Source organism: Agaricus bisporus (assembly GCF_000300575.1).
Source record: "Agaricus bisporus var. bisporus H97 unplaced genomic scaffold AGABI2scaffold_3, whole genome shotgun sequence".
NCBI classification, from domain to species: Eukaryota; Fungi; Basidiomycota; class Agaricomycetes; order Agaricales; family Agaricaceae; genus Agaricus; species Agaricus bisporus.
In genome coordinates this window covers 596,772-620,838 of record NW_006267366.1, presented here as the reverse complement: position 1 = coordinate 620,838, position 24,067 = coordinate 596,772, and the positions used below count along the sequence as shown (strand labels likewise).

Below are 24,067 nucleotides of genomic sequence, written 5' to 3'. Positions count from 1 at the left end.
TTCCTCCAAGGCGGTTGGGAATGGTAGTCCCGAGCTAGCGTCATGGTTGGGTTAACACATGAGGATCATCCATCATCGTTTAGCGTTCAGCATGGGCATGCGAGTTTCGTACGTTTCCAAACTGGCGAAGCATTCGACGAGACTTGGACATTGATGTAAGAGGAATATGTCTTACACCGGTCAGGTCCCAGGTCCAAAACCTATAACAAGAAAGAAGAGTGATTGACGATTGACTCCAAGCCCTCGGCTGACTTGAGAGAGGTAGTGAGGGTGAGAGTCAAGATTCAACATATGCACACGTCTTCAGGGTGCCCAAAAACAGGAAAGGCGCGAAGTTATTGATTGACGACGCGGTCAACCAGAAATCGATTCTCTTCCACAACTCCGGTAACCCGAATCCCAAGCTTGGCGGAGACGCGCCGAAACGGAACGGAAGACAAAGACGCGCCCAATGATAAACATCTCCAACATGGTCCAAAAGTTGAGCTGGAACAAAATCTTGACATATGTAGGACATGGCTTCATTGGGAAAGGCGCGAGATGACAAGCTGAGAGATAGAGAAGGACGCTTTGTAACTTCTTTGGGTGGCGGACATGATTGTCGAGATGCTTGATTCGGTTATAAATAAAAGCGAGCTATGTATGTCCATCGGTGAACGAGAAAAAAGTCGTGGCAAGGAATCTGCAACAAAATTGTTCTGATGCTATTTTTAAACTTTCCGAGTGTTGCCCACCCCCCGGCTCTAACTTGGCTACGAAGACATTGTGCGGCGTCCATGCCGATTTTTCCCACTCTATCTTTACCGGTGTACCACCGTCGTATTCTCACTCATTCAGATCCATCTAGTTAGTATCCGCAGTCGAGTAGCCGATGTCTACTAAAGCTCGCAGAGTATCCCCATAAACAACCAATAACACGGACAATCTATAATTAATGAAACTCAGTATGTCAATCTCAATGGACGTGAAGAGAAACACACATAAATCCGAGAGTCACCAGTACGGCAACACATGCATTTGTGACAAGTTGACCGTAGGCGTTTATCATGGGTAGTAATGCTGTTGACGATATCGCGAGCAGAATGGCACGGGGCGTACTGGTAAAAAAAAAGAATTCATATAATCATTCTACGGAATGTAAAGAGACATACTTCACGGCGGCTGTGACTTCCGCACTATTTGAATGTAGCACGTCAACGACATATGCCCCGTAGGCTGTCAGTACAATGTCGGTCTACGCAAATCAATTTATCAGGTCAATTTCAACTTTCATGATCATGGACACTTACACCAACACCATTAAAAAAGAAGATAACTAGATTCAATATGATCCCCAATCTTCCCGCAATATACTCTGTCACATATGCCGAGGCAAATACGGTTATTGGGAGATAAGCACCAAAAAGAGCGGCACGTATGCGATCTTCAGGGTACCAGTACTGTCGTTTGGCCTTGTAATGGATAACCATTTTGTCAGATATCCATCCCGAGATCGGCGCACCGACTGAAGAAATATACTCGGATGAATGAACACGATTGAATAAATTTATGCGCTCACCCGCGTTCCCAAAACCAATGGGCAGGAGGAATAAACCAAGGGTGGCCTCATCATCGATTTCATATCGCTTGCCCTGGAAAGTGTTAACATATATGTATGAAGACAGAGCTAGAAAGTCGTACAATGGTAAAAGCGAGGGGGATCATCAATGCTAGAACAAAAATAAGGATACAAACATCGAGACTAGGGGAGGTGACTTACCGAAGTCGGTCAATAGAGTAACGCATGTGATGATTGACTGGGACCATGTGAGTGTGCAGGCTGGTAAAGATGATTCTAGTCAAAGATGCTACCCACCACAGATAAGATAATTGGGCTACGAAGCATCGCCAATGGAGTTAAAGGGTTCAGGATGACCGGCCGCCATTTTGGGAGGGATTTTCCAGCATCTCCATACTTATCAATGTCCCTAGAACCCGGGTGACTCGTTTCAGGGAAGCAGAAAAAAATCAAAATGAAGGCTGCACTAGCAAAAATAGCTAGTCCAAGGTGTACCACCCTCCATGACCAGTGGTGTGCGACAATACCTGTACATCGAGCTAAAGTAGTGTTAGAGAATTTCAAAACTGGACAGACCTGAAATGGTCGGCGAAATTGCAAGTCCAAGAAGACCAATCTGAAGGAATGCGGGGGAAGGGTTAGATGCTTGAGTGACATCTTTGAAAGTGAAAAAACTTTACACCGAAATAAGTCCCTAAAACTGCTCCCCTCTCCTCCAGTTTATAAATGTCGCCTATAACGCCGGCACCAACAGAGGTGAAGGGAGCTACTCCCATGGCTTGAAGAAACCGCCAGATAATAAGCTGCGGCACAGTTTGTGCGAAAGCAGTTCCGAGAGAGCCAATGACCATGATAGGCAGATTGTATAGGTAACAAGGGCGGCGGCCATCTACGAAAAGAATTGAGGCGTCAGCCATAACAAACAGTTGGAGTAATGCTCACAGAACTTGGCATATCTCGCTCCTATCAAGCCGCCGACAGCACTAGCTAGGATGGTGACACTGACGGCATAACTGGAACCACCCATGAGTACCAATGTACAAAATCAGGGAAAATGCAGATACCCAATGACTTCACCAGTTGTATTGAAATCCTTCGCCATCTGGAGTATCGAAGGTAAAATTGCTACTACAGTAAAAACTGGATATCCTCGTCAGCCCACTCGTTTTGTGGGCGAAAAAAAAAACATACATGTAACAAGCCCGCCGCATATCACAATCGCAATTAAGCCCCGCTTTTGCCTCGAGGTGAACCGTTCATAGATATCGTCGTGATGTTCCTGTAGCAACGGTGTTTCTTCACTGCTCATGTTTTTGAAAGAGTCAAGATGAAAGATGCCTGGCTTACCCCTAATACAGGTTTTCGGGGAAAACTTCAAAACAGGGGGTAAAATTAAATGATATCCGAACACTAATGAGTCATGACTAAGTTCAGCCACAGCCTCACGAAACATTGAATTGGAGTTGGAAGTCACGATGAGCCTGTCCGTTGGCTAGTATTCGGCGAGTGATGCGCTGGCCGCGCAGCTGCTGTCAAAGGCTGGGAGCTGGCGTTCATTCCATCAAACGTCCGTGCCGCTTCGAAAACTCTGGACACGGGTTTTGAAGGTCATTAACTCATGGCTAAAAGCCTCCAAAAACAATCCAGTCAGTACCGTTACCGCACTGGAGCCAAGTGCGATCGTCGAGCTTGAGTAGATATAGGGTGAATAGGTTAATCTGATCACTGGTTGAATCAAGGCACACATTTGGTTGGTGGTGCGGAGGCGGAAGTTTGAGAAATAGATCCACAAGAGGGCTGATAGCCAATGGAAGACTGTCTCGAAAAACGCAAGAAACCAGATAGTCGTACTCAAGTCCGAAAGTTTCCAATAAGTAGAGCCGCGAACGACGACATTTGACTGGCACGGTCACGTGGTTTGAACATTCCTTGATCAATTGACCTGCCTTGGACGTTAACTAGCCTCGGAACAGCAAAATCTCTAGTAAGTCCTGACCATCCCAAAATCCTAAACTCGAGTAGTAAAACGCTTCAAGAAGTCCTGGAAACGTTCACTGGGTAATACAGAAGACCCACTTGATCTATTGGTTTTCCGAACACACGATTCGGAGCGGTTCATCTTCCCTCCGCAAGTGGCCTAAAATCAGGCTCGAAGACATGCCCAAAGAAATTTCGGTCACCTCGGGACGTGGCAATCATACTCACGTGGTACTACTGTCGGCTCCTTTTGTCCGTATAGACAAATGTACGTCATCAAAATGAACAAATCATCTGGATGAGGATCGACTGCGCTACGCAGCTATTGAGTCAGCTCGCAGCCCATGGCAACGCGATGAGAAGACTGATTGATGCTACAGGAATTGTCTTGATTGATTCGGCGGTAAGGTAAAAATTCACCTCTGATTTACGGCAAATTTTCACCACTTGGCTTGTACAGGTTTTTCAAAATCTTGAAAGACTTCACTTATGGCTCCACCGGCACTGCGACCGGCACGTGTCGGCCACTACATGCCCGTGAAGAAGTTTTCCTACGAAGGGGCACTGTTATCCTATAGGAGGACGCGGATTAGCCAATATCTATTGTAGGACTTCTTGATGGAAGACCGTGGAGACAACATTCACTATACGGCAGTTCGACAAGGTAGCTGCTCCTTGGAACGAAAAAAAGGCAGCGGTATCTAATCCTTCTTACAGCGTTTGTAACTCAACATATTACTCAATTTCTTCTTTTATTTTTTCAGAAGGGCTCCAAGTATAAGGAACACGCTTTCGGAATCGTGATTGCCCTCTGGGAGTGGACCTATCGTATTCACTTCGGACAGCTGCCTGCGAAATTAATCGAAGATAATCAAACTTGAACCATATGGCGCTTGGCAGCTGTTGCCAGACGGCGCCCGAGCGTGGGCTAGTCAGAAATTTTTTCCGCAGGTCGCACCCACTTGGCTATGATTAGCTCGCTAGACAGCTTGTTTAAAGCTACGCCATGGTTCTCAAACGCAAACATCCCCCCGTTACTTCTCAAGATCCCTGTGGCGCTTCTCCCTGCGAAACTATTGATGAATCCCTTTCTCAAACTTGCTGTGCTAGCCTTGGTAACTGCACCATTAGCAGGGGCCTTCCCGTCCCATCGCTCCCTTGGTGGCCTCTCTTCAGAACAATTGGATAGAATTTTTCCAACGCTCAAGGTAGCTCCTCCGGAAGGTCCTCCGCCGCCTCAGGACGATACGTCGACCAGATTGGTTGATGACGCTGATCATCCATTTATGCCGGCGGGTCCGAATGACATGCGTGGGCCTTGCCCTGGACTCAATACCCTTGCATCCCACGGGGTAATTTATCTCTTCGTCTACTCCCAATGCAAATTCACATCCGTCATGACAGTACCTGCCCCGGAATGGAATTGCAACTCCCGCTCAAGTCATCAATGCTACAATGCAAGGCGAGTAATTTACAGTTTTTCCTGGAAATCTGGTACTAAAAATTTGCAGGTTTCAACATGGAGTTCTCCCTTGCAAAGTTTGTCACATACGCCGCATTCCTGGTAGATGGCAATCCCATTACCAACTTGATGAGTATCGGAGGAAAAAGCGACCTCACTGGTGAAGACCCTCCCGACCCTGCAACGGTCGGTGGTTTGAACACACACGCTGTATTCGAAGGTGCTGTGTCTTTTTGAGGGTCGTGGGTTGTATTTAACGATAGGTTCATATAGGTGATGCCAGCATGACCCGGGCCGATGCGTTCTTTGGGGATAACCACAGCTTTAATCAAACATTGTGGGATGGGGTACGTACGGTCGTTCTTTGATATTCTTCAATTACTCATATGTCCACCTTTCTCTTTCAGTTTGTCGACTTCAGTAACCGATTTGGTGCCGGGAAATACAACCTAACGGTGGCCACTGAACTTCGGATCCAAAGAATCCAGGACTCAATCGCAACAAACCCACAATTCTCATTCGTTTCTCCCCGTTTCATCACAGCCTACGCGGAATCTACCTTTCCTATCAACTTTTTCATTGACGGTCGTCAGCAGGACGGTCAGCTCGACCTCGATGCTGCTATCAGCTTCTTCCGTGATATGAGGTATCCGTCAGGTTTCTTCAGAGCTCCTAAACCAATGGGCGTCGAGGGTATCGAGACTATTATAGCTGCTCATCCCATTCCTGCCGGCGCAAACAACGGCGCTGTCAACACCTATACTCCCGACCCTCACTCTGGGGATTTCAATTCGTTCTGCACGGTATACACCAACTTCGTCAATGAAACGATTAGAGGTTTATATCCTTCGCCGACGGGTATATTGAAAGACAGCTTGAACCGAAACTTGGATTTCCTTCACGATTTTGTATCAGGTTGCCCACAAATCTTCCCGTGGGGGAGATAAGGGAATGTTTATTGCAGTATTTAGGCACCTATCTCACTGACGGTGCAATTTACATCTCAAATTAGCCATTCTTTAAACGTTTTCCATTATGTAACGATAGGAACCGCCAATTGAAGTATTTGCGTCATTGAATAAGAAATATTAGCTAGGGTCGCTTGAAGTTCTGTCGAACTCGAGCCTGATCCTAAACATGAAATTGTCATCTATGTATTGTGATTTCATCAGAAATCATCACATCACATGAAAATCGTATCTATCCGCTACACAGGATTGTGTGGTATCATGACAGACCGCTCCGCTTCTAAAGACGAGCAGTCCCCTTTTTGCGCTCCGGCAAATATAGACTAGACCGGACCCCGACAAGGATCACCGCGTACAAAACAACATAAACGAAGTTCCCGCCTAAGAGGCGCTTTTGCAAAGAGATGGAGAATAAGGACGAAGCAATAGTGGGGGCGACGGTTCGCATAGTACATCCTGCCATCTGCACTATACCATTTATAGACCCGAGTATCGATTTCGGAGAAGATTCGGCGATGACAACATGAATTGCACCTGGAAGATAACTAAAGTTAGCTTGCCAGATCAAGACAAATGGATGACAGCAGGTACATACCGTAACCCATGTATAAGGGAAATTGGAATACAAGCTGGACCAATATGGAAATGCAAACTCCGACGCTGATCCCTCCATTGCGACGAGCAAGGTAAGTAGAGACGGGATATGTCAGGAGGCATACGCAGAAGGAAGCATAGGCATATCTATACATCCGAGCCGAACCGTATTTCCTGATCAGTTTTCCAAGCAAGTTGATTTGGACAAAGGCGTTGACAAAGCCCCAAATGCCCATGGTCATACCGATTTGGTATGGGTTAAGACCCAAACCACCGTGTTCAATTTTGGTAGAATAAATTAGTGGCATAAGAACCGAGTAAGCCATATCCGAGAAGGTAAGGAAAAGGTAGTTGATGATGATAAATTGCATCTTCTTGGAGCTGAGAATGGAGCTTAAGGTCGGGGCTTCAGAATTGAGCTTTCCGATTTTGTTACACGAATCCATAGAAGATTCAGAAGATGAGGGGGAAGGAGACCGGCGCGTAGAGGTTGTACCATAGTCGGCCGGATCGTTATGGCCCAGAAGACTATCTGTAGAGCTGACCTGCGAAATTTCGGGGTCCTTTATCGGGTCTTTCTCTTCCGACTTCGAGCGTGCTAGGGTAGGATGGGTCTAGTATGCATGCAACGTGAATAAACGCAACCAAAATCCCAAAATAGGAAAATCCGTCCGTACCTCCTTGAATCCTAAGACAGCGATTACGAAGCTGATTAGAGCAATAGATGCAGAGACCAGGCAGGGTAAGAAGTAAGGGTGGCTTCTGAAAGTTTCCATTTTGCCGAAAACGTTGGGCCACCTTTCTGCTGGGTTACTCAAACCACCACCCATGATCGGGCTGAGCACATGAATGAGCACACGCTCAAATAGATGAAGAATGCATCTAACTCACGCAACGGTTGAACCTATACTCCACATCAATGGCATCATAGCGAACGCGTCTCCGATGTTCGTTTCGTCCGTCAACTAGATAGATTAAGTACCACGGGTGTCAAACATTTCGGGAGAATCGTACCTCTACCATAACAGTTTTTGATACCCCTTATGTGGTGTTGAATAAAATACAGGGTATAATTTAACAATTTTAACGCACCGATGTTGCCATTGAAAACGCCTTGGAAACAACGAGAGATTACCATGGACAAAAACGATTTTGAATATCCAAATTTCAACATTGCAAAGGTGAGGCCGAGGGGCCCAATCATCAACACAGGTCTTCTGCCAATGCGATCGGACAAACGACCCCAGTAAAAGACGGTGGCGGCTTCAGCAAGAAAGAAAGCCGATTCCTTAGCGTAGGGGTAAATAATGAGCGCGTCGGGTCATACGAGGTCGCACCACTCACAATGATTCCAGCGTAATAACCTGTTTTCCTGTCATCCCCTCCAGTGACTCCTGTTGCCTGTACAAACTGATTGATGAACGGATAAATGACGAGAGCGGTGATAGGTTCAGCAAATTGGATGAGCATTACAAGGCCCAGTTGGAATTTTGGGAGCGGCGTCCGCGGTTGCTCTGCACCCTCTACTACCGCCTGTTCATTTGGAGGGGTAGCAATTGCTGCAGAAGTCTCTTCATGGATGACAGTATCGGGGGCGTTGGTCATGAAACTGTCTGAAGAGCAACGACTGTGAGAGCACCAGGCAAGCGAGATGGGAGGCCTGACAAGATTCTTCGGCTCACAGGACGGGGGTCTTATACAAATTTTATGAGTCTTTGATGTGTGTCAAATAATCGTTCGAGTCACTAGTGACACTAGTCCTTCTATGATCCGACTAACTCTTCGGAATCACGGGGACGTAACGCCGGCCAAGGCCCAAAACCCAGGTCATCCACTCACACACAACTTTGAGAGTTCCAAATTGTGTCCATCAGCAACCACAGCCAAAGGACGGTATGAACGGGTTAAAACTGGTTTCTGGGAGCAGCGGTACTGGATACGCTTGGGGTCTTGGACACTGGGTCCTGCAGAAGCTTGGTGACTTATCAGATCTTGAAGAAGGTCTTTCAGCCGCAATAATAACGCGACGGCCCGACACCTCTAGCTATATATGTATCTTCGGGGGATGTCACCAACGGCGCACCGTAATGAAGCGTACAGCTGTATGTACCCGGACTCCGGAGCTATCCCTAAATAAGCAACAAGACCCCAGGTAGAAGTGAATTTGTCTATGAATAATATCATGATCACAGAGCACGTAACTTGTATAGCGCTACTGATTAGATTTCCAATCTAAAGCATGGCCCAGTCCTGTTTGAGATCGTCGTGGGTGAGGTCGAAGGATTCCGCAGCTAATTTTCAGCCCAAAGTTATGAATCTCTCTCTCAATGGAGGCGATTTGCGTCATCAAAAGGAGTTAAGGATCAAAACAAATCAGAATATTCGGCAATCTCTTAGTAATCTTACTCGGATGAAGCGGTACTCCAGAGATTAACGGATTTGTACGAACGGGTCTGGTACGACTACGAATTTAACGATGCACGGCCCCTTGATCATTCATGCGTGAGATCTTCAGTAGTTCTAACGCTTGAATGAAAGCTGTCAATCATAATATCTGTAGACCAATGTGAGGGAAGGTAAATAGCATCTGTCTGCCAGGAGGAGATGTCATATACTATCTAATCATGTGTCTAGTAGATGAAAGTAGTATCTCTTGAATCAGTCCGCGGGGCCATGGGGGGGCGATACGTCTATGAAAACTTGCTACCACTATTGCATGAGAACATTTCGGTGAAACAAAGTTTGATAGTGGTTGAAGAGCGGTGGCGGATAAGTGACTTGCGATCGGATATTACTGAGCAGTTCCGTCCGCCTCTCGAGTGACACTGGTATCCGTGAATCGAAGCTAGGAGTCCCACCAGGCAATAAAAATATAAGCTGTCAATGATATAGCGGCGATGAATGACTGCCATCCAGGGGAAAATATACTTCACGTAGGCGGTCTTCAACGCAGATCAAAAACAGGCCGGTAGATGTCTTTGAATGTAGTAAAACCGATGTCAGGCAGATTCGCCATTTAAATGTCGGGTGAGGCCAGGACATTCAACATGATATAAGTACTCCGAGTTTATCCTCTTTGCCACTCATTTCTAAAACTCCAGCGTATCTTTTCGGCCGCTAGAAACGTGTTCAAAACTTTGTCATGTCTTGATTTGATGGATTATTCTTTGTGGTTTAAGCAAAATCAGAAATAGAAGGATGCGTGCGGAAACTCAAAAAACATTCGTAGGCTTGTTCGGTGAGCTGAGCGGCCTAAAAGTGAAGATGTGTAATATAGTGAGGTTCAATTTCCCACAGAGATGTAGAAGATTCTCTACTGGCGGATACGGAGAGGCGCCACGTTCATGTCATGGAATCAGTAGGACGATGTACTGGTGTTTATTATGAGAGGAGCTGTAGGAATAGTGTGTGGAGTGCTGGGAACTTCTATATTCTCGTTTACCATGAATTTGGGACAATGGATGCAGTTATCATGTTCAAAATTACAAAAGTCAACGATGACTCGGATGTTAGTGAGACGAAAGTTACGTCTAATCGGAAACTTGAAAGCAGCAGGATTTCGATAGGATCACCAAAAAAAAATCTTTTACCAATGAATACTAATGCAAGCCCGCTTCTTCTCGACACCATGATGCACGATGCCGAGCTTGGCCACCCATAAATGTATTCATGAAGAAGAGTCGACCAAGTTCGCTTAACAGAAGAATCTATACGCAGCCCCATACCTAATGCTGACCAGTGCATCCAAGTGCTCTCAGTCTAGGCGCAATCAACCCCACTTCTCCGTTTAATTGCTCAAGGAAGACAAGGTCAAGCGCTTGGGTTCGGAGAACTCTTGCCGATCACTTATGTATTCGTGTATTCGCGCGCGCCTTCTAAGCGTAAATTTCTCAGCATCGCTTCTATCCGGCGAGGAAGTAAGTGATGCTCCTATACGACGCTAGGAGATGATCCATTGTCGAAGGTTGAACGTTGAGCATTCAGTGACTCTTATACGAGAACCTCGATTAATTGCACTGGTTTGATACCTAGTTATTTTCCACAAATCGAAGGGCATACCTGCCTCAAGGTGAAACCTAGGTAAGCGTATCTCCAAAAATCTGTCCTGTTGAAAAATGGTGTTTCATACTATCATATAGAAGAAGGGAAATGAGGGTCACAGTCAAGAACATCAGCAGAAGCGCTAGTCATCAAAAGGTGTTTATTCAACAATTCACTCGGTGAATGATGACTCCACGGTACTGACATAGGCGACCCGTGAGATTGACAAGATACAGCACCAATTTTCACCGAGTCTTATAACAAGGTCCGGATCATCACTTCTATTGCGAGGAAGTGCTTTGAGGCGTCTAAGAGGTAGGTCGAACTGGAATCTCGTCCGGCATGAGCTAAAATCATTGTCGCTCTTCTCTTCTAGACACTACCTGCACAGTCAGGCTATCCTGGGTAGTGGCTTGCGTGTTTTCCAGCAGATAAGGTGCTCCCATAGTTCTTAAACAAAACTGGGTGACAAAAACAGGTCAGTACTGTTTCGAAAGAGGAGCGAGGGGGGCAGATTCTAAGTCGTTATCACATACGGCTCTTGAATGGAGGGTTTAAATCGACATAATCTGACGGTGAATCTCACCAGTGGCTGGGAGTATCTGCCGAAAGGAGAGTCCAATGGATTGACGGCACTAGGGAACCGAGGGACACCGTACGCCACTTGCGGTTCCTAACTCCAAAGCCTGGAAGCCTGGAACCAGAGATATCGGAGAGAGAGGAAGATTTCCCAATGATACTAATAGGCCGTCAGGCTGCTTGGGCAATCCCTGCACGAAAACCGATTTGAGCTCGAGAAAACCAGTCATTTGGAGGTTCAGTCTCGACCATCATGGCGCCGACTTGGTCGCGAGTAACTGCGAGGTTGTCAATCATTGGTATATACCTATCCAGAAACATCAACAGTCTCACCCCTGCGCATGCCGATTAACCTAATGGAGGAACACTTCGCCGTAGGTTCGACTATTGATATGGATCATAGCAGAGGTGTTTTGGGAGTTGAGGCACGCTCCCACTCCTCCGAGGTGCGGGAGGCATGAAGAGGCAATTCTGAGAACACGATCATGCCCCAACAGCCGAAGCAAATTCCAAAGTCCTGGAAAGCTACGATAATGATGTGGCCAGTGTCGCGGCGTTGAATTGAAGGTTGAGGCCATTATCATAGGTCCTCAGTGGACCTGGCCGCATGGGGAGGACGTTGATGGGCCTAAGGCTCTCCAAATTCGATGGATAAAGGGCTGTCGTCCTTTTATTAGCAGCAACGAATATTTGCGTCGTATGCTACTTCGCGGAACAATGCAGAGCCAGTTAATGTATTTTTTAGTATAATCACTTTCACCCGGACACACATTACGAGCATAATACCTTGTCCCAAAGAATCGATCGTGTCAAAGTCGCTGCCGCAGCCGAATTTTCAAGTCAAGGTCTTCTATACCCCCGGCAAGATTGCAACGCCTGTAACGTGATTTTCGGTGTCGTTGTCGACACTCACACTCCTCCTTTTGTTGTGGGCTGCCATGATAGAACGAAGACAGTGATTGCTGCCATTAGACAGTACCAAGTGTCACATGTTACGCGGTTACGAATCAGATCAAGACCACTTCGTTCGAGGTCGCGCTTGCTTCTCTCCATCGACCCAAACATCAACCTTCTCATCGTAAAACGCTACATACCCTCTAATCGCTGCACACTCCAAGTTCGGGCTTCCATAGCTCCAAACGATGTTTTCGAACTCTTCGCCTTGGATGTTCACATTATAATAATGTGCCTCCCCCTGTGCAGCTTTGTTTTGAGCATTTCAGGTTCTTGAGTAATTGAGGCATACTCACCTTATAAGGGCATTCAGTCCGCAAATTGGAATAGACCAACAGGTTCAGTCGACAATGTGTCTTGGGAATGTACGTCCGTGCAGGAAGTCCCGTTTCGAATAACAACCGAGGAGCGGATGTATTCGCGACTTCCGCGCCATTCACTTCAACGCAGATGTGCCGAGAAGATTGCAATACATCGACGCGCTAATGTTTCAACTCTTTAGCAGCCGCGTTTACAGGCTAGCAGCAGTCTCACATGATACGGATCTTTCGGGTGGACGAAGATCTCTTCGTCTTCTTCGAACCATGAATCCATCGACGCAAAATTCACCTTTAAGAGGCCTGCATGAGTGCCCGAGTTGTAAACAGTTACCGCCAGTGGCGCCCGTTCGGACCCGATGATGATGTCATACAATACCCCTCCATCATCGTCTTGCTTGCAATTGTATTCGAGATACTCCTTTTTCACTTCTGCTTGTGGGAAGAAAAAAGTGGGATAGTATTGGTGTTCCCAGCTGGAGCAGATGTGTGAGTGATATCAGCCATTGTTGAACGTGTAATGATACTGACACAAGTTTTGTATTCTTCGAATCTATCACAAATGTACCCCCGAACAGTGCACGGACGCGCCTTGGGTAGTCCTGTGGTTGTGGTAGTGGTAGTGGTGCCATGAAGAAAGAACCGCTGGTTTGCACAGTCTCATGGGCATGGAATCACATTCTCACGTCAGAGCTTCTGTCCCACTTGGTTAGATGAATCAGCGGATATAAACCGGGGCGATTCAGGTCTTTCTAGCTCTAACCTCTAGGCAATATGATAGACACCGCGTCGATTGTCCTCCTTTCCGCGTCACTTCCTCTTCAATCATGACGCACTCAACCATCTTTATGACGACATTTGCTTCCCAACTTGGAGCGGATTGTATCGAACCCATGGAGCGCCCAGCTGCATCTCCTTTTAATATCAGGAGAACCTCCCTCAAAATTGTCTGTGTTTTAGCCGGAAAATACTTTATAAATGCCAGACTGTTTCACTTCCGCATCTTATACTTACTGGCTCCCACTTCACGTTGACTACGCAGTGATCAATATCTGCGCAGACCTCTCTTACTAGTGCGGGATTATCTTCGTCGATAACATCCGCCGCCAAGCATGTTTCGACTCTCATCTGCAATGATCACTCTTCCTGTGCTCCTCGTTCTGCTGTCCGGCGCTCATATCTTCGGCGCGGCCAAGCCAGTATTCGCCCAAGAAAATATGACCGAGCCATTTAAACCGTCGGGTGGATTGGGAACTAATTCTACTCCCCCCGAATATGTCCCTATGAGCGACTTCGATTTCCAGTCACTGGTAAGCCTTTAATCTTTCTGATCAGGCCTCAACTTATGCATTTGTGCAGAATCTTGCTCTCAATCAAGAATGGATTGAGCTCGACCTCTTCCATCATGGCCTCGCCATGTTCTCAGACGCGGATTTCGATGCCGCAGGGCTCGGCCCCGAGGATCGCTATTTGATCCAGTTCATGGCTGAACAAGAAGTCGGGCACGCGACCCTTATTTCGAATATGTTGCAAGGTATATCAGTTGGTATATGACTTACAATGTTGTTAATTCCTTGCGCAGGTCGCGGCGCTAAGCCTTGTACATACCGGTATCCATTCAAAACTGTCCGAGAGTTCGTCGACTTTTGCCAAAAGGTGCGCATCACATTTATTGATACTTCACCGTCCCCGCTGACATTAAATCAGCTTACACGTTGGGGCGAATCCGGTGTTTATGGTTTCCTCGAGCACCTGAATTCGCGTGCTGCGGCTACCCTTTTACTGGATTCCATCACTACGGAGGCGCGTCAGCAACTTATTTTCCGTCAATTTGAGGGTTTGTTCCCAATGGATGTCAGTGTCCTTCCTCACCCGCGGCCTTTATACTATGCTAAACTGCTCTATCTAGATTTGGTTTGTGCCGGGCATCCCACAGTCAATGGCGTGGACTCTCTTACAACCCTATATTGCCACCTGTCCAGCTGAAAATCCTCGCGTTGAATTCCAAATTTTCCCGGCACTGAATGTCACGGTAGGGTATCTTCTCCCCTATACAATTATCCTGCTTAGGTATTCGCGCAGAACAACCCCGATGCTACTCCGCTTTACAACACATCCATAGTTGGCAATGACACCACACCAGCAATCGCACGCAACCGAACAATTCCACTGTCAGCCCCTGGCAGGACAGTTCAACTGAGTTGGGAGGAGCCCGGTAGACCTGCTGGCTATAACAATAGTTATACCACCAACACTACTGCGGGGGATCCAAAGGTGCGCATTCCATCTCGTACGGCACGTTCATACGTTTAATTTTTCGATAGTTTGCGTTATGGATTTCTCAAATCAACTCCACCTACACGCCGCTAGAGAACATTACAGGTAACACGGCTTCTACCACTCAACCAGGAGGTATGGTATTCGGCGAAGGCACTGCGCCCATCTATAATGGTACTATGTATGTACTGTCTCAAGTCATTATCCTCGATATCATGTCTTACTCCTCTTCAGATTCGTCGCTATTACCGACACAGATTTATCGGTGACTCCATTCAATATTTCGATGGTCAACAAGCACGTTGTCGCAGGTCCGGCCATCTACCAAGCTGGGTAAAGTGGATGGATGGAGTATATAGCATGTCTTGACAGTAGAGGTAGGGTATGACGACCGTTAACACCGTTTCAAGTGACAACCGACAGGAAGCATGTGAATACCCATCCACCACATCTAGCGAGCGGATGGATCAAAGCAATAATAGTCTGCCATAAAACATCGTCAGCTGATTGACGCGTATGCCATGTGGCTATATTTAGCTCGCGTGATATCGTTCGTTACCTTCTCCCACCATCGGCGCGTCGCTGTTCATCTCCCTTGGCTGCAATACCAGTAAAAAGAAACTATGGCGGGTGCGAACTACATGGGAGGAAGAAGGTACGCTCGTTCTGTCAAGACCAAATTCTCAGAATTTACAATTTCTCTAGGAATGCTGCCAAAGCTAGATCTAGGGACAAGACAGGAAGAATTCAGAAAGATTTCTTCGGTCGTAGACGACTCAATATCTTATCAAAAGGGTTGGCTGCTGCCCCTCGTTCTCGCGAGGTGGTTACTGGAGGTTCCGTTTTAGCTACACACGCTCCGATCGAGCTTGGGCACGCGAAGAAAGCTACTGTTATTCAGGAAGAAAGTGTCTCTGTTCTTGGGAAACGCAAATGCGATCAGTCTGATATTCAAACATCATCTTCGAGTCCCAGGTCCAGAAGATCAGCTCAAATAGGATCTTCGTCCACTAGATCGACGAAATCAAGGTTGATTCAAGAACTGGACATCCTCGAGCGTAAGTGAATCGTGAATATAAACTAGAGCTTTGGAAACCGAAAGTTCATCGCGGTATCATAGCTCATGCTGCAATGAGCTGTATCCTTGCGATGGACGATTTGGCGGGTTTGCGCTCTTCACCAAGGAAACAATGGCATTCGGACTCATCTCCGCGATCACGTTCTCCTGTTTCGAGTTGTGGTGACGACTCGGTTGTGAATGAAGAGGAAGATGAAATCGTGGAATATGAATCTGTGGTGTTTCGTTCCTGGTTTAAATTCTTTAGCGCATTTATGGGACTGACATTTTACGATTCGTTCAGTCTGAGTTCCGCTACCAAAGTTCTATTTCTACTGGTTCTGGGAGTCCTTCAGGTTCTCGAATTATACGTCAACATCGACGATCGGATGATCTGCTCTTGCAGGATGTTTTGGAAACCGAGTATATGCGCAGCGTTGACTATGATCAAGATCAAACATCATCTACTGGGGCATTTAAAAACGCGCACACGTTTACTTCACGAGGATGCTCCAGCGTTTCTCTTTTAGCACAAGTGTCTAGTGCCGGTCACGAGGACGAGTTATCCTCGTTTCTTTCTGTCCCTCTTTCCGAGGGCATATCAGCCCATCGAACCTCGAAGTGTGATAGGAAGACGAAGAGATTCGTGAACGATGTACCGGGAGGTTCGAGCGCCGACGCTCAGCTCATTGATCCCGATGTCGGAATACAGACGGAAATTTGCCATAACCTTCTAGATTATTCGGATCCTTGGGAGCAAATTGGGATAATAATGGGCCTACAAGAGAACCATTTTAGCCCATCAAACGGGGGTCGAATAGCGTTTGCCAATAAAGAAGAATGCAACACGGCGGAAGATGAACAAGAAATAAAAAATCCAGCTGCAGTGGAAAGTGATCTTCCGCCCAGTGATATTATAGATGAGTCATCATGGGACGACATATTATGGTCTCCGTCGTCTCTTCCCATGGCAGAAAGTTCAGAATCGATGAAGGCGCATCTGGAATCGACTGCTGTGTTTCCTCAAGTAGACGCGGAGGATATCTGGGAGGTCGAGTTCGACGATTGGGCATTTGGCCTCGAGGGAAGCCGATTTGATGATGCCGCTCCGCATGCTGTTGATGGGAGTGTTCTGGATGTGTTCGAATGCGGTGATGGACAAGAAAGCGCTCCTTCCCGAAAGGGAGAGCAATATCCTGTGCACGATGCTAAAAGGGGTGACGCAGCAGGGAGCCATCCATCGCCCGTAAAAAGGGCTAGAAGCACTGACTCGCCGGGTGTAGTTGATTTCGGGATGGAGAGTGGGGACGTTCTGGCTATTCCTGAGCTGATGGCATGTAATGGCGTCTATCAGGGCCCTTGTCTGTCGCAGGACTCGGCGCACGACGAATAAATGATGCCGCCCGATCGTGGGAAAATACGGTCCAGAACTCCCACCGCCTTGTTGACTCACTTGACTCCTGCTCATCACCCTCTTCCCCCATCTCCACCAGCATGTTTTCTACGTCAACCCCCGCCTCTGGGTCTAGGACCATAGCTTCAAGAGCGCTACGCAGAGCTGGTCTCGTGGACTCCGACACACAAATGCGTGACGGTGACAACGACAGGAGAAACGCACAAAGGTCTCGCAGAAGAATTCGCGGGACAGAATCAGCCAAGGAGATGGCCACAGGATCGTTTCATCGCTCGGTAAATATCACCACTCATTCTTTCCTTTGAACAGGAAGGCCACACGGAAGGATTGGGCCGAGTGTTGTGCGCCCTGCGCAGTGTGGCGCCAACATCGCTTCCTTCATTCCAGTTGCCCTCCCTTTTCTCCCCCAAGATGATAAGCAACGCTTACGATTACCTCGACTCAGCTCGCCGCCCGTATGTCCGCAAATGCTCGTGGAACAGCTTCCGATCCTCTCGCGATACGCGGAGCTGCAAGACCTACTGTCGCCGGACGTCTGCGGAGAAGAGACGCAGATTCCGTACTCGCGTCCAATCGTGATGGTGCTGTCGATGCCTGGCGGCAGATGGTTAATGCACGATACAATCCGGAAACTCGCTTTCTTGACCTGAGTGTATGTACTTTAGCACTTGCGTTCTTTATTTGCCTCCCATTCATTGCAAATGCAGTCAATGATCGACGACGAAATCATCAAGAAACACTCGCTGTCTCCGCCAGGCCATGGTGGTGATGTCCGCACAGCCGCTGTCATCTTTAAGCTGGCAGGGCAGCTTCAGCCCGAGGTAAGTTGCTTCCTTTTGTTTTAGGAAGTGAATGCCGATGATCCGCAGGTTCAAACATTATCTCTCGCTAACAATAATTTGCATGGCATGCACCTCCTCTACCTCGACCGATATTTGCCCAAGCTCCGCAATCTTTCTCTGGAGGGTAATGCCCTCAAAACTTGGAGAGACTTGGACCATGTCGGAGCGAAGAAAGATAAGATGAAGTGTCTGAGAGAATTGGTGTTGATCGGAACGCCGATCCGTGATATGGAATATAAGAATGGTCGCGGAGACCGTTACCGAAGGTACGATCCTACCGTCGATATCTATCATGTACTGATGTCATACCAGCGAACTGGCCCGACGCTTCCCTGCGCTTGAAGTCTTGGACTCTGAAACCATCACGCAGATCGGCTTTACGACTGAGACGGACCTCGGCCAACAACAGTCAGTCGTTCCGAAGCCCAGCGCGACAACCTTCCCCTATGAAATGGGGCCCTCATTCATCACCGGCGTTGATGGTAATCTTGTTAGCGCCTTTTTATTCCGGTAAGCGTTCTTTTCGTCCCTGTCGATCTTGGACAGAGCCCTTAAAATCGATGTTAGGTTCTTCGAGTTTTTCGATACCCAGAGAAACGGGTTGTTAGGTGTTTATGATGATCAAGCGAACTTTTCCTATTGCTGCAATACCAGCATTCCAGTTCGTGCGCGCATAGAGAACCTCCATAATACCCTACCCAATCAAAGGAGGTTGAATTGGGAGAAGTGGCTGGAGAATTCAGGCGGAGGATCCAGAAATCTCAATCGTCAACAAGTCAATGTTGACAAATCGGTGAAACTCTTACACATCGGACCTCCTAGTATCATCGCCGCCCAGACCGCACTCCCCGAGACGAAGCATGACGTGTTAGGTTCTATGCAGAAGTTCGTTGTGGATGCATTCCCAGTACCCCATGGACAGGGACATGCGCTTCTGGTGACACTTCATGGCGAATTCATGGAAGGTAGGTGACTTGTCAGCTTCTAGACCAGTTTATAAATGGCATTGATCACTATGTGTTAGTGAGGAAACAAGCCTTGCGGTCGTTTGATCGATCATTTATTTTGCTCCCTGCTCCTGAAGGCTCTAGGTAAATGACTTTATATTCTCATGTTTACGCATATCTGATGTCAAATTTAGAGCAAAATTAGCAGGCTGGGATGTAACTATCTTGTCGGACCAACTGACAATACGAGGTTACTCGAATCCAAACGTGTGGAAGATAGGGCCTATGTTGGTACAGGCTGAGGCCAAATCGAACCCTGCTCAAAAACCGGCAGCATTTGTCACATCATCACTTCCACTCGATCAACAGGCAACGTTGAACAACCTCGTAAGTTTAAATCATACGCCACCTTTTGACTAAATCTCACCTTGATAATCGTTTAGCCCGACGAAACGCAGAGGAATCTGGTGCTTCAGACATGTGCACGAACGAGGCTGAACGTGAACTTCGCCCTTGACTGCTTGCATGGCAATGCCTGGGATCTGGAAAGAGCTATTACAAACTTTGAACAAGTGAAGGATAAACTTCCAAAAGACGCATATCTATAACCGCGAAACAATAATCATTAATCATCCATTACCCCCGCTCTTTTGTAGTAACATCTCTTTTTTTTCGGCAAATCCTTCTTTCCCACATATACATCATAAACCCATCATTATATACAAGCAGTTATTGGCCAAGGAATTACGAAGCTCTCGATTTGGAAGTGTCCATTGCTTTCGTCGATGCAGTCGCGGTCGTCACTCGGAGAAGAAATACGGTCCTTCTTCGTCATATTGCAGGAGACAGCTTATAGGACTATCTACCCCTTTTCGCCTGCATCTTCCTATCGTCTTTCTTTTTGGCAGTATCTTCCTCTGTGCCTCTCTTTGTCTCGGTTTTTCCTTTTGTAAATAAATCACAAGGGCGTAGTCACTTGTGGATATCGAAATGCATTCCGTAGTAATCAGTGTAAATATTAGCTTCCCATTCTTTTCTTTTTGTTATTTCTTTTGTCATTCAAAAATTATAGGTTACACATATAAACATACAATGAATCGCGCATATTTTTTATCTCCAGACGCATGCTGCTTTGCGTGATCATTGAGCCCCCACGGGGATGGGATATCTTATATTGGGATGGCAGTGAAAACAATGTCAGTGAACTACAGGTAGAAGAGTACCCAATCTATCGCCGTCGGTCACCGGCACCCAGTTTCCAGAAATGGGGAGGGATGAGAGCGTGAGAATATCATACCTTGAACGAATGCTTGGTTCAATTGGTTTGTTTGACTTTGATCTCTTTTGCTTGTCTCGACCCAGCATTGTGACGGGATACAACTCGATATGCGTATGCATATGGTTTTTCAACGACACCAGTGGCCATCAAGCCTGCTAATTGTAAACCGTGCAGACTGCACGGCTTTTCGCGATGGATCTCTCGGCTATTGGCTGGCTGGCTTTTGCATTTGTACGACCTTAGGCTGCATCAACGGATCTTCCTGTTCTTTATGGCAAGGACAAATGAAAATCTGTTACATCATTTGACGGGTTTTATGATTGTACCGAATTTTATGTTGCCACATTTACTACATACGGGGACGCATTCCCAGTTTAATCATCATTCAACATCATGCTAGCGGCGGTTTACATACTCACCAAACGATTCCAGATTTGCCTGGCCATGAAGTATTGGATCGTACTCTAGCCGAAGAAGGATCCCGTCTAATTACATGTAAGCGCCTTTTGTATATTAATGTTGGATGTCAGTTATATGCAGCTCCGTCGATTGTGCACTTTATTTCGGTTCTTTTACGAGAAACGACTGTCTCCACACACGAAGTATCCGAATGAGGTTTGGCCGAAAGTATATCTGACATTGGAGTGTCTGGCGTATTGGAGTGTTCGGAGCATCCAGAAGTATAAATGTTTTCGACTCTGCATCCCTTTAGCATCATTGTATCTCCAACATCAATTCATGGCATCTCCCAAATTTCATATTGCAATCGTGTAAGTCTTAAAAACTTCGTTTTCTTTGACGATGACTGATAACATCTATATAGCGGTGGTGGTATTGGTGGTTTAGCCGCTGCCAGTGGGTTAACCTATGCTTATGTTCCGAGTTATAATTGTTGATTGTTTGCAGTTTGTTTCGCAAGGCATTCTGACATTAGTGTTGAAATCTTCGAGGCAGCTAAGGAGTTTTCTGAGGTTGGTGCGGGAATTGGTGTATGGCCTCGTATCTGGAGAATTCTGAAGCTTCTCGGCCTTGATGAAGACCTTGAACGCCTCCATGCTGTCAGGCCCACGCATGACCTCTGTTTGTATCCAACGACCATAACTCGACGTCATAAAGTGCCTGATACTATTTTTTTTTCCCCCTTAGCCGACGTCTTTATCTTCCGTAAAGCTGACCAACTGATTGGCCAAGATTTTTACAAGTTAACAACTCGAGGTGCGGGACGGCAATACTCTAGCCTAGGGTTCCTATTCAAGTTACCACTCTTTTCTAGGCTCCTTCTTACGATATCACCGCGCAGACGTCCTTCAAGTCCTCATAGATCACCTACCAGAGCGTTTTCCGACTCATTTCAATCGACGTCTGGCAACTTATAGACGTTTGCGCAATGGAAAAATCGAACTACAATTTAGAGACGGCCTAGTAACAACGTGCGACATCCTCATCGGCTCCGACGGTGTAAAATCAGTTGTGAGGCGGACCATGCTTGCAGAACAAGCTCACGAAGCTGGTGTTGCCGGACGTGCCAGTGAAGCCATTGCCATTCTACGCTCAGCAAAGCCACGGTGGACTGGGATTCTTGCATATCGAGCTTTGGTTCCCACCGAACGTCTATTGGCTTATCGTGACGCGCATCCAGAAGATAAGATCCGAGTTCCTGAGCATAATTCGATACCTGTCATGGTAAGTAGATTCAGCATATGGCGCATTTCTACCTCTAAGGTTTTTCCGATCAAGAGTATATGGGGCAGCATGTAGTGAGTGTTCGCATGCTCCTGTTAGTTGACATACATCTAAGACTCCACTGCAGAATGTTGTGGTATACCCCATTAGCTCTGGAAAGTTTATTAATGTCGGTGCCTTCCATGCCAATGAGGAGCTCGCTGGAACTCCCTTCCCCGGTCCGTGGGTGACGCATGTCAGTAATCAAGAACTGCTTGATGCCCATGCTGGATGGGAGTCTGAGCTTCAAGCTATCCTAAAGGTGACATTTTCCTGGTCTTGCATAATGAAACGAGCGGTTATCTGACTCTGGAAAAGTGTATTGACTCCCCTTCACGTTGGGCTGTTCATGCAGTCCCCAAGCTGAAGTCTTGGACCCACAAAAGGGTGGTACTCCTGGGAGATTCCGTCAGTCGCATCCCAAGATTTGATGAAAATTAATCGGAACTGATTGTTATTGAATCATCAGGCTCATGCAATGTCACCACAACAAGCTTCCGGCGCTGGTCAAGCGATTGAGGACGCATTTCTGTTATCAACCCTTCTAGGTCACAAATCAACGAACCTGTCAAACGTTCAAACAGCACTCCAAATTTATGATACTGTTCGCCGGCCCATCGCAGAGGAAGTCGCCGAGAGGTCTTTAGAAAATGGACGGTTATTTGGTCTGCAACTTGCTGGTTTCGATGCAGACGACGAGCCAGACCGCTTACCCGAAATTGGTGAGGCAGTGAAACAGAATTGGAGTTGGAGTGAGTTGCTCCTGTTAACATTTCTTTGGCGCACTGCGACTGACGTTCTGTATGATTTCTACTCAGCTTGGATGACTACTGTAGATAGCTCAGTCCAGAAGGCTGTTAATATGTTGGAAAGTGTCCATCTTGGTATAACAAAATCACATCTTTAAAAGACGTGTAAATAATTCGAATATTTTGTCCCAATATATGTACATGAGAACTCGATTTTCTCCTTTTCTTCCTTCTAAAGTCAATTTACTTTTTACCATGAACTACGAAAAATATTTGTATTTTGTAAGAGTCAGAATCGATGAAGATGAGACTGGCCAAGAAATATGCCGATGAATCCCGAATCTACATCTGTTCTTTCGGGAGGGCCTAGGCGATTTAACCACGAATAGTGAGTGCCCTACATATGTACGCCAGCGCAGAACCACCCTCCACATCCCTTTCCCAACGTATAAATGATTAATGCAGACCAGCGACTGATGCATGATGGAAGCCCACATCCATCGGTATCTAGTATTTAACAGAACTCCATTTTTGAAGGATAAAGGTTGGATTAGGAAATTTTCTGTTTCTTTTAGCAATCAAAGTGGGCTTTTGGAGACTCAGGGTATGGAGAGCCTTGGGTCTGATGATCGTAGTGGGCACTGGTCATGATCATGGTGCCGAAAAGCTTCATTTCTCGGGATTGTTCATTCGGTCCGGTCCAATTAATAAAAGGTATACATTCATCGGAAGAGGAAAGGATCGTCGGAAATGGGAAAAGAAAACTAGAACTCAAAGGTCCTTCCATGGTGTCCGATATTATATTTCCTAAAGAAGATTGTGTCATAGAATTAAGGCTAGAAGAACCGATGAGAGCCTAAAGATGAATACGATCCAAATGCTGTCAACTAGAATTTGAGAGAGAAACTGTCATGCGAGGGTTGGAACACCGGAACCTAGCACGTACGAGAGAGAGGTTAGATGAGAATGGAACCTGCACGTCAACCTCGTCAACCGATCATGCTCGAAGAAATTCGCAATAGCCGAATATCAGTCTCGAGTAAGGAATATCCGAAGCTACAAACGATAGTCTAGTTTTAAGTAGTGTCAAATAAAAACCTCAAAACAGGGAAGAAGCATAAGACTTACTAACACAAATTACTTATAGCAATCACGAATTCCTTCAACTAACAAAGGCGCGAACGGAAAAGGAAGAGAAGGAACCCTACCAAAATGATCAGAAATATTTGACAATGATGCTCCGCAGCCAATTGTTCAACACTTCTCCATCGCAATGTCATCCCACGTAATGTCATCTCCCACTTGCTCTGCCGAATCGAAAGCCGTCGAA

General features: G+C 46.6%; 7 protein-coding genes across 7 annotated transcripts; 5 read left to right on the top strand and 2 right to left on the bottom strand.

The window, feature by feature from the left end:
* Positions 1-1,262: 1,262 nt before the first annotated feature.
* Positions 1,263-2,867, bottom strand: AGABI2DRAFT_66467 (hypothetical protein; the record flags this gene model as incomplete). Its single annotated transcript, XM_006458982.1, has 8 exons — positions 1,263-1,504; positions 1,559-1,631; positions 1,681-1,754; positions 1,879-2,124; positions 2,241-2,447; positions 2,501-2,571; positions 2,623-2,698; positions 2,750-2,867. 8 exons carry the CDS (start codon positions 2,865-2,867, stop codon positions 1,263-1,265), a joined length of 1,107 nt encoding a protein of 368 aa, XP_006459045.1.
* Positions 2,868-4,570: 1,703 nt separating this feature from the next.
* On the top strand, positions 4,571-7,174 carry AGABI2DRAFT_183842 (hypothetical protein). The gene is made up of 6 exons (XM_006458981.1): positions 4,571-4,887; positions 4,940-4,997; positions 5,047-5,217; positions 5,271-5,344; positions 5,405-6,496; positions 6,558-7,174. Exons 1-5 carry the CDS (start codon positions 4,615-4,617, stop codon positions 5,942-5,944), a joined length of 1,116 nt encoding a protein of 371 aa, XP_006459044.1. The 5' UTR covers positions 4,571-4,614; the 3' UTR covers positions 5,945-6,496; positions 6,558-7,174.
* A 4,931-nt stretch (positions 7,175-12,105) lies between these two features.
* On the bottom strand, positions 12,106-13,510 carry AGABI2DRAFT_217931 (hypothetical protein). The gene is made up of 4 exons (XM_006458980.1): positions 12,982-13,510; positions 12,668-12,926; positions 12,430-12,615; positions 12,106-12,374 (listed from the first exon to the last, which is right to left on the bottom strand). Exons 1-4 carry the CDS (start codon positions 13,080-13,082, stop codon positions 12,192-12,194), a joined length of 729 nt encoding a protein of 242 aa, XP_006459043.1. The 5' UTR covers positions 13,083-13,510; the 3' UTR covers positions 12,106-12,191.
* A 157-nt stretch (positions 13,511-13,667) lies between these two features.
* On the top strand, positions 13,668-15,064 carry AGABI2DRAFT_65971 (hypothetical protein; the record flags this gene model as incomplete). The annotated part of the gene is made up of 8 exons (XM_006458979.1): positions 13,668-13,760; positions 13,810-13,984; positions 14,033-14,106; positions 14,158-14,304; positions 14,360-14,482; positions 14,533-14,724; positions 14,775-14,908; positions 14,962-15,064. 8 exons carry the CDS (start codon positions 13,668-13,670, stop codon positions 15,062-15,064), a joined length of 1,041 nt encoding a protein of 346 aa, XP_006459042.1.
* A 286-nt stretch (positions 15,065-15,350) lies between these two features.
* Positions 15,351-17,177, top strand: AGABI2DRAFT_116000 (hypothetical protein; the record flags this gene model as incomplete). Its single annotated transcript, XM_006458978.1, has 4 exons — positions 15,351-15,382; positions 15,433-15,785; positions 15,848-16,023; positions 16,089-17,177. 4 exons carry the CDS (start codon positions 15,351-15,353, stop codon positions 17,175-17,177), a joined length of 1,650 nt encoding a protein of 549 aa, XP_006459041.1.
* Positions 17,178-17,183: 6 nt separating this feature from the next.
* On the top strand, positions 17,184-19,886 carry AGABI2DRAFT_191117 (hypothetical protein). Its single transcript, XM_006458977.1, has 9 exons — positions 17,184-17,473; positions 17,644-17,850; positions 17,906-18,019; positions 18,068-18,306; positions 18,353-18,550; positions 18,608-19,005; positions 19,065-19,131; positions 19,182-19,374; positions 19,431-19,886. The coding sequence occupies exons 1-9, from the start codon at positions 17,279-17,281 to the stop codon at positions 19,593-19,595; spliced, it is 1,776 nt and encodes a 591-aa protein (XP_006459040.1). The 5' UTR covers positions 17,184-17,278; the 3' UTR covers positions 19,596-19,886.
* A 1,060-nt stretch (positions 19,887-20,946) lies between these two features.
* AGABI2DRAFT_177137 (hypothetical protein) lies at positions 20,947-22,895 on the top strand (the record flags this gene model as incomplete). The annotated part of the gene is made up of 10 exons (XM_006458976.1): positions 20,947-21,036; positions 21,090-21,121; positions 21,173-21,346; positions 21,413-21,481; positions 21,540-21,949; positions 22,006-22,023; positions 22,077-22,250; positions 22,307-22,396; positions 22,458-22,740; positions 22,807-22,895. Exons 1-10 carry the CDS (start codon positions 21,005-21,007, stop codon positions 22,893-22,895), a joined length of 1,371 nt encoding a protein of 456 aa, XP_006459039.1. The 5' UTR covers positions 20,947-21,004.
* Between the last annotated feature and the right edge of the window lie 1,172 nt (positions 22,896-24,067).

What these genes read in the sequence shown, in the direction of transcription:
- AGABI2DRAFT_217931 (XM_006458980.1), bottom strand. Translation starts at nt 13,082, where the DNA reads ATGGCACCACTACCACTACCACAACCACAGGACTACCCAAGGCGCGTC. An exon ending in TCGAAGAATACAAAACTTGT is followed by an intron (nt 12,927 to 12,981) that starts GTCAGTATCATT and finishes CATCTGCTCCAG; the next exon opens with CTGGGAACACCAATACTATC. An exon ending in GGACTGAATGCCCTTATAAG is followed by an intron (nt 12,375 to 12,429) that starts GTGAGTATGCCT and finishes AAAGCTGCACAG; the next exon opens with GGGGAGGCACATTATTATAA.
- AGABI2DRAFT_191117 (XM_006458977.1), top strand. Translation starts at nt 17,279, where the DNA reads ATGTTTTCTACGTCAACCCCCGCCTCTGGGTCTAGGACCATAGCTTCA. An exon ending in CAGGATCGTTTCATCGCTCG is followed by an intron (nt 17,474 to 17,643) that starts GTAAATATCACC and finishes ACCTCGACTCAG; the next exon opens with CTCGCCGCCCGTATGTCCGC. An exon ending in AGGCAACGTTGAACAACCTC is followed by an intron (nt 19,375 to 19,430) that starts GTAAGTTTAAAT and finishes ATAATCGTTTAG; the next exon opens with CCCGACGAAACGCAGAGGAA.
- AGABI2DRAFT_183842 (XM_006458981.1), top strand. Translation starts at nt 4,615, where the DNA reads ATGAATCCCTTTCTCAAACTTGCTGTGCTAGCCTTGGTAACTGCACCA. An exon ending in CATCAATGCTACAATGCAAG is followed by an intron (nt 4,998 to 5,046) that starts GCGAGTAATTTA and finishes AAAAATTTGCAG; the next exon opens with GTTTCAACATGGAGTTCTCC. An exon ending in ATCAAACATTGTGGGATGGG is followed by an intron (nt 5,345 to 5,404) that starts GTACGTACGGTC and finishes TTTCTCTTTCAG; the next exon opens with TTTGTCGACTTCAGTAACCG.